Here is an 8,029-nt window from a genome sequence, read left to right as displayed (position 1 = left end):
TCTTATTGAATATATTTAATTTAATATATAGTTGTTTTAATTTGAAGAGTGAATACTATATTACATCCACCCGTTTGCATGTTTAAGAGCTTTTAATAGAAATATAAAATATGAATTACAAAAATTATATAAAAATTAATTTGTCCATGTCAGTTTCAAGCAGTAATTATGCAAAAGTTTTATTATGAAAATACACATGAATTGACTGGAGTTGTTATATAGTGAAATTGTAATTTCAATTTATAAGATTCATTTATGCATTTGTTTATTTATTATTAGCTTTTCCCTAGGCAAGTCCAAGTATAACGTGGCACGTCTTAGTGTACCCATTTTGGTCGTTTCCACATTATTGTCATTTATTGTTTACTATAATAATACAACAGTGAGATGCCTTTTTTTTTTTTTTTTTTTCAACAAACCGAATAATTTACTTGCCACTGAGTCACGTGTTAACCCATATTCAGACTTGTTTACTACTAATATGCAAATTGAAATTGAGCCAAGCCATGAACATCCATCAGTGTCAATATATAGAAAGAACAATTTACATTCAGAAGCATCCACGAAATTTCCTACAAAAAAGCAATATTCATTCCCTATGAATTGCGACAAGGAAAAATGGAAAAAGAACACAAATGTTCTTTCCCAGAGCCTAATTGTTAATAAGAAAGAAAGAAAGAAAAACACTGCTACTGTTACAAAAAAATAGCCTTCATCTTCACCTTCACCTGCAAGTAAGTGAGTTTATGCTTGAGAGAACTCTACAGTTTTAACAAAATAAGCAAATTGGTAATGATATTAAGGATTTTGAACAAGTCGACTGATGTCCATAGGAAAAGCGTCAGTCGGAGCTTGGCTCTTGTATGATCTATCGGCAAATATTTTATATGCAGCCTCTGTCTGATGGAGTTGATCCCACCACATGTAATCATTCCTATTCGCACAAGGAATACTGCCGGGAATACACATCGGAAACTTTATTCCGATACTCGTCTCCACCTTACAACACGGTGCATCTGTCACCTTTAAACCTGATCATGGATATAATTTTTTAAACAACATTAGATTAATTTAATGTTGTCAAATTAAATTAATAATAAAAAAGTGGATTATTAGTGTTTGAGAGTATATATACTGGATAATGATGATCTAGATATCCCGTACACGTCCACCAACACAAATTTCGAATCTGTTAGGTTTTTGTTAATATCTTCAACCATTTCTCTAAGGCCGCTGTTGAATAGATTGATTGCATGTGTCCTTTCCCCCACGCATCCAGATTTGCTTTTGCCTGATTCTTCCGAAAGAGCTGCCGGAGAACAATCAAGCGGAGGTATTCCGAACACTACTATCTTTCTTGCCCCATCATTATAAAGAGACTAATTAACCCAGAAAGAAAAAAGCAAAAAGCAATTAAGTTTATATAATTAATCTGTATAATAATTAGTAGCATGCAGGTATGGTGGACGAACCACTAATTGCTGATTATATTTTTCAAGAAGAAGATGGGCATATTTCTCAGGAGAATATTTGGAGCTTGTGTCGTATAATAACTTCTTGAAGTAGTTGTTGATATAGTCATTATCGCCCATTGCAACAGAATATAAGCACTTGTGAAGGTGGTTTTCGGCTGCCGTCTTGTCTCCTAATGTTTCAGCAATACGTGAGATTATACTCCGGTGATTGTTCAGCTGCCCATCCATGCCTGTTCGATCTCCCTGTAAGTGGCACCATTTTAAATGGAGAAAATAGCAAGCTAACAATGGCTATATAATTTATATACATACAACGTGCTTTCCAGTTTCTTCAAGAATCCCAGATGAACCAGAGGCATAATTAACACCTTTGAGGATGTCATTTGAGTTCCTAATGCCAATACTTGCAAAGGATGGAATGTCATTTTCAAATCCAAGATATTCAGCTGCAAAAATGGAGTTTTCTTTAATAATGTTTTAAGTTTTCTTTTCAAAAAAGAAGTAAGAGTAAAAAGGAGAGACCTAAGAAATCAGCAGTAGTGCGACCATTTGTAAATCTTCCTGTGGGTCCTCGAGGATAATCAATTCCATAGGGCAAAAAATTGGCTTTAGCTGCTGATAAAAGACGGTTATTATTGCCATTATCGTAATAGGAAGCTCCAAAAATGAAGTAACATGGAACCTGCGGTTCTCCATCACAGAACCAAATTGGCAAGTGCAGTGCCACCAATACAACATACAATGCAAACTTCGACATGGTTTCAATTTTGTTGGATGAAAAAAGAAAAAACGGAACTGATATGATGAAATATAAGGCAAAAAATTAATATAAGGCGAGCCGAGCAGGCTGCCTATGAAATTGGATTGCCTTTCTTTTCCCAATCCAATTGCATTGTCTCTTGCTTTTTTTGACCAAAAGATATTTCATTGCACAAATTAATATTTTTACATTTTAAGTTTTATATACTTGGGAGTAACAAAGTTAGAAAAATAGCATTTCATGCATATCAATGTTTTTGAAATTTTTATTTTAATTGATTTATTATACCCTATACAGATTGAATTTAAGTAAGCATATTCAACTAAATTTAGACGAGTATATTTAATTGAAATTCTTTAGTATAGTTGTAGATTTAGTGGATATGGTAAAAATAATTTTATTTTTGAGATTTTTTATAAGTTGCAATAAGATTTTATTATATAATTATTTATAAATTGTAATAATTTATTTTGAGAGGGAATTGTAATAAAATTTTTTTACAGTGAAAATATATACATAATTTTAAGCTATGATAGAACAAAATATAAGAAAAAGGATATAAATTCCTTTCAAAAAAATAAAAAAAAAGATATAAATGCTTGATAATAGTAACGTACAATATGGTGGGGTTTATACATTTAATTGTTTTGGTCATGCCATAAAAAATAATGGAGCATTATGTGTATTTGATTTATAATCATATACATTAAATCTTTTGCCCAAGCCCAATGCCCGTTTAATCTCGTCACTGCACGTTTTCATGCTCTCCCCCATGGCTTTCATTCATTACTCCAAATTTCCAACCTTCGCATGCTCTCTGAAACCCAAGAAACCACACTTCTCCGCCGCCAGGGCACATAGCATCCCGGCGAGAGATCGAGTAGTAGACTTCGGCAAGTACAAGGGGAAGATGCTTGGTGCGCTGCCATCAACTTACCTCAAATGGGTTTCGAAGAACCTCCGTGCCGGCGATTTCGAGAGTTGGGCGAAACTAGCAGACCAAGTGCTTGAAGACCCAGTTTACCAGGACAGACTGGAGTGGGAATTTGCAGATGGAGTTCTGAATGGAAACAAGGATGCCTCTTTGTCCAGAAATGAGAGTGCAGTTTCTCAATTGTTGGAAATAAGCGAGAGGTTTGGTTGGGATAATGAAGATAAAGTTGGGTGGAGCAAAATCAATTATGAGCTCTTGGGTACTAGTAAAGGCGGCAGAATTCCAAGATTGGTGTCATCTTGTTCTACCAGCGTTATTAATAAAACGAAAGATCCGAGAGCGGATAAGATAAAGAAAGATCAAATTTTATCAGAGAGGGAAATTAGGAGAAAAGAAAGAAGAGAGAGAGCCAAGCTGAAGTCCAGGGAGGAGATAAAGAAGGACAAGTTGGGGATTTTGACAAACAGCAAGGACATGTTTGTAAATGGGCTGAACGATGATGGTGCGATCAGGAAGAAAACAGAACAAGAGATCAATAATCCATTTCCTGGACGTGAAGCCCTCTTGAAGAAGGCGCTCGACGGCAAGCGGTTTTTGTAATTTTTTTTTTTTTCCATTTCTTTTGTTCTAACCTTGAACCTCGAATTTCCTCTGTGATTTCTGGAATATGATAGTTCTTGGTTTTTTTTTCGGCTTCTTTTGGCTGATGTTGAAAAAAATAGGAGATTTTAATTTAACAAATGTATAATTAAATATTTTTAAATTTTAATTCTTATGATATTTACTCAGTAACTTAAAAAATAATTGGAGTAATTTTTTTTTTTTTTTTTTTTTTGTAGAAGAAATATTTTTTAGTTTAAATGATAACAATGATCTAATTATTAATGATAATCAATATTATGGTAGAAATGTTTATTTCGTTTTTTCAAAGTATATATTTTAACAAAAATTACTTTGAATAATAGTTATATAATAATAAATAAAAAAGAAAAAATGTCAACAAAGAATGTTATAGTATAAGTGGAAGCATATGCAAATAATGTTTCAATTATATCACTTTTTAGCCTACTCTTTATTTATATATATAAATTTTTTTTTTCATCCGTACAGATTAAATACTAAATATTAAATTAAATTAAATTAAAATTACTTAATTATGATAGTTGGGAAAATAGAACTCAAATTTTATATCTCATTTGATTGAAAAAAAAAAAAAAAAAAACTCTAATTGACTAAAAATTTTCACTACCTACCTATCTAAAGTAAATATAAAAATGTGTATAAATATTTTTATGTGAAAGCCTTAAATAAAAAGTTAATTTGTTTAAAACAATTTAATCATTTATTATTATTTATTTTTTATGTGTATTGTCCACCAAATTACCAAATTACGTATGCGTGTCCACCAACTTGAAGGTTATTCATTTGTTTTGGAGTTAACGAACGCCTCACACGATTCCATCAAACCTCAGCTGCCGTCCGTCTGTCTTTCTTCTACCTTTCATCTCTTAGCGGTTAGCAGTAGCACTAAATAAACTGGCATCTCCCCTCTCTATCTCAGGTAAATTCAATTACGCTTTGAATTAATTTTTCTGTTGCTTAGTTGAATAATCATTTCTCAGTTAATAACTTGAGCTGAAAATTCAGTTTTCATTTGCTTTTCTTTTACCTGTCTAAGGATTCTTTTCTCTCTCTTTCAAATGCCAGGAATTTGACAAATTTGAAACAATTTGATCAAATTATTACATGTTTTCTTTTTGTTAATATTAGTTCTCAGGTTTTTCTCTTATCCCCGTCAAATTGAGGTTATGTAGACTGTAGACGGCATCTAAGTGTTCAAACATCCCAACTACTTGTTGCTGAATTTCCCTTTTCCTTCCCCACTCAAGCCTTATCCTTTCTGCCCTAGTGAACAAAACAGACTCAGCTCGAGTCAAACCACTAATATATGCTCAGTTATTTAGTCTCAAGTCATCACATGTTTACTTTTCTTTTCCTTTTTTTATTTTGAATATCAGATTGAATGCTGTGTGCTTCTCATTCTGCAAATTTGAAATTTGATACGCCTTTTATTCATTCATAGAGATGCTCGGTGTGCCTTTACAATTCCATTCTCATTGCTCCTCCTGTCAATGTAATGGGACAAAGATGCAGTGTAATCTCATCTTAATTTTATTATTACAACTATATGTGCAGCAAATGCAACTGTAACCTTTAATTTTACAGAACTTGACATGGAGGCATGGTGCGACTATAAAGCTGAACCATAACTTCTATACAGTAGCTTCAGTAGTTCATGTTGGTAACTTTTTTGCTTTTTATTCTTTCACCTGCCATAGCGAATTATGTTCTTTCCATTGAATGATTGAGTGCAACATCTTCATAGCATTTATAATCTCTGTCCTGTTTATCCTTTTTCTATCCAGTAAACTGTAGGACACACATTTCCTTGTGATTGTTCCCAAGAGATAACAATTAGATTAGTTATTAATGTAATCAGGCACTGATGTGGTAGCAAACTTGTGATTGAAATATCACCTCGTGAAGCTTATATCTGGAAATATGTTAGTTATGGTGAATGTTTATATTTAGATTGTGCTTTTACCGTCATTTTCTTGTTTGGAGATTTATTTGTGCATTTCGTGAGGAACTCTATTCTGGCTGGTCAACAGTCATAATACTGTATCCTGTATGAGGTTACATTTGGATGGTTGTTCTTTCTCATCTCAAAATTTTGGAAATGCACCTTTCCTTAGAATTTTCCACTGCATGGTCTCATTTTATTTTGTTGTTCTATTTGTTGGCTTTTCTTTATCCTCATTTTTTTTCCCTGAAAGTTCTTCGGGTTATTCTTTTCAGACTTCTAATGACAAATAACACCAAAAATGGCACTCTAGTATCAGTTGATAATGCATTTGGGAAGCTTCCTGATCATCTACTGGTAGAAATTTTCATTAGAGTTCCCATCTCAGAATGGAGCCAAATATCATGCGTCAAGAAGCAGTGGGCTGATCTATTTCGCGGAGAATGCTTGTGGCAGGCTGCTCTTAACAGAACTTATCCCTTTGCAGGCCAAGCTAAAAGATGGCCTGGACCGATACCTCGAGGGTTGAGTAGAAGGTGAGATTAATGACCTCTTTGCCTTTTTCTTCTTCTTTTCCCCCACTCTTCCACTTGTATTTCCTTTCTTTTTATTTTTTTTCTCTCCCTCTCTGTCTTTGTGTTTTTGAAGCCATCATTTACTAAAACTATGCTGAAATCTTTATCTTTCAGGCAGTTCATGTGCTATTGTGGCAGACTGATAATATGGGACTCTTTATATAATGATATTGTCGCTTAATTTCCGTTTGTCACTAAACTATAACATGTTTGACTTAGAAAGATTGATAAGGTTGAGATTGGTTCTTGATCCCTCATCCCAGAAGCCTGTTTGCTGGGACTAGATCTAGGGAGAATTTTTTTCTCTGCGTTCATGCTAATTTTCTGACTCTGATATAATCTTCTCAGGAGATATACAGCTTTATACATCAGCAAACATATATTTGCATTGGATGGTGAAATTGATGAGATTGTGGGCCATTCTTATTTGTTTCTCAAAGAGCAACTTGAACTCTCCACAATGCCAACTCCTTCTAGTATTCTTCATGGAACCATAATAGGTGTGCCATTTGCTTTCGCTGTCATTTCTTTGTGCTCATAATCATCATGCAGTTCCTAGATTAAGTTAACTGTTGTCGCGAGAGTGTCACAGAACCTGGTGTGGTGTCTACAATAACCACTAAGTATCTTTATTCATTGGTCGAGTATTGAGTATTGTTTGAGTAAGCGCATGTCATTGTATAAATGATATAACAATAAAAATTATGTGTAGTGACCAGAAGCCAAGTAAAATGAATGCATTTCTGGTTGTGGACGATTTTGTGTTTTAGCAGATCAGTTTCTTGCTTGTGGGAAATCAAGAGATGCTGCTCATGAGCTTGCTTCACAGATTTGGCTTGCCGTCCTCGATAATTTGGAGGAAAATGAGCACACGTTTGTCTTACTTAAACGCCTTGCACAAGAGGGAGATGTAAGTTGCAATTCAAAATTTTCTTTTTGTTGTGTTACCATATAGTGACAGGTAACAAGTGATGAAGGGCCTGTCAAGGACTAATTACAAAAAATGAATTGCAATGATCAAAATATTGTTAAAGGACTCGCTATATCGTTGTTTTCAGTTGAGTTTGTGTAATTACAGCAGTGTGATTCCATAACCATGATGATTTTTTTGGCTGATCACCATATTCTATATTCTGCAGGTTTTTCTTCCATATCCATACACAAAATCTATTAAAGTACAATGGAGAATTTTTGAAAAGCTGTTCACCGATTTTCGTGACTGTTTCAATCATGTAGATTATTATGATATACTGGGCTGTGCAAAGAACAAATTCCAGCCAATACCCTCGGCTTGGTTGGGTTACTAGATCACTTCAGGAATTCATTTTCAGGACCACACTGTTTGTGTACATATTAATGCAATTACTACTTTCGGTTTCTTCTTTGTTCCTGTTTTCTGAATGAAATAATAAAACACATGCCTAAATTTGTATTCACCCTTCACTTGTTGACGTTTCTTTCAAACTGCTATTTGCTTCATTTAATGTGATGGTGGGGGTTAGCCTACTGCTCATATTCACCAGTGTATAATGTGGATGAACAGTGTGGTCATCTTGTATGGTAACGGTGGCCAGGCTAAAGGAAAGAAATAGCGGAGTTAAAGCTCGTGAAAGGCTATTGAAGTTTATAAACAAACTGAGATGAGATGCAATTTATGATGCAAATGCACTTTAGGGGACAGTTTAGACAATGAATGCAACA

At 34.0% G+C, this 8,029-nt stretch overlaps 3 protein-coding genes across 12 annotated transcripts; 2 read left to right on the top strand and 1 right to left on the bottom strand.

Moving 5' to 3' along the window:
• Positions 1–494: 494 nt before the first annotated feature.
• On the bottom strand, positions 495–2,264 carry LOC105646247 (GDSL esterase/lipase At1g29670). Its single transcript, XM_012232063.4, has 5 exons — positions 1,998–2,264; positions 1,788–1,921; positions 1,473–1,718; positions 1,136–1,379; positions 495–1,031 (listed from the first exon to the last, which is right to left on the bottom strand). The coding sequence occupies exons 1-5, from the start codon at positions 2,230–2,232 to the stop codon at positions 799–801; spliced, it is 1,092 nt and encodes a 363-aa protein (XP_012087453.1). The 5' UTR covers positions 2,233–2,264; the 3' UTR covers positions 495–798.
• Positions 2,265–2,818: 554 nt separating this feature from the next.
• On the top strand, positions 2,819–3,866 carry LOC105646143 (golgin family A protein). Its single transcript, XM_012231932.2, has one exon. It carries the CDS (start codon positions 2,996–2,998, stop codon positions 3,767–3,769), a length of 774 nt encoding a protein of 257 aa, XP_012087322.1. The 5' UTR covers positions 2,819–2,995; the 3' UTR covers positions 3,770–3,866.
• A 700-nt stretch (positions 3,867–4,566) lies between these two features.
• Positions 4,567–7,764, top strand: LOC105646142 (lipid-binding serum glycoprotein family protein). 10 transcript variants are annotated; one of them, XM_089715528.1, is made up of 7 exons: positions 4,567–4,730; positions 5,253–5,303; positions 5,396–5,467; positions 6,029–6,289; positions 6,677–6,828; positions 7,102–7,238; positions 7,468–7,764. In XM_089715528.1, exons 4-7 carry the CDS (start codon positions 6,036–6,038, stop codon positions 7,633–7,635), a joined length of 711 nt encoding a protein of 236 aa, XP_089571654.1. In that variant the 5' UTR covers positions 4,567–4,730; positions 5,253–5,303; positions 5,396–5,467; positions 6,029–6,035; the 3' UTR covers positions 7,636–7,764. The 10 variants fall into 10 exon arrangements, with proteins under 10 accessions (XP_089571654.1, XP_089571656.1, XP_089571657.1 ...); XM_089715530.1 differs by having other exon boundaries at positions 5,396–5,471; XM_089715531.1 differs by having other exon boundaries at positions 5,253–5,324.
• Positions 7,765–8,029: the final 265 nt, after the last annotated feature.

This window comes from Jatropha curcas, chromosome 10, assembly GCF_041381405.1.
Source record: "Jatropha curcas cultivar XTBG-Jc1 chromosome 10, XTBG_Jcur_1.0, whole genome shotgun sequence".
NCBI classification, from domain to species: Eukaryota; Viridiplantae; Streptophyta; class Magnoliopsida; order Malpighiales; family Euphorbiaceae; genus Jatropha; species Jatropha curcas.
Note: the sequence above shows the minus strand (reverse complement) of the source record. Positions and strands in the feature narration are given on the sequence as shown.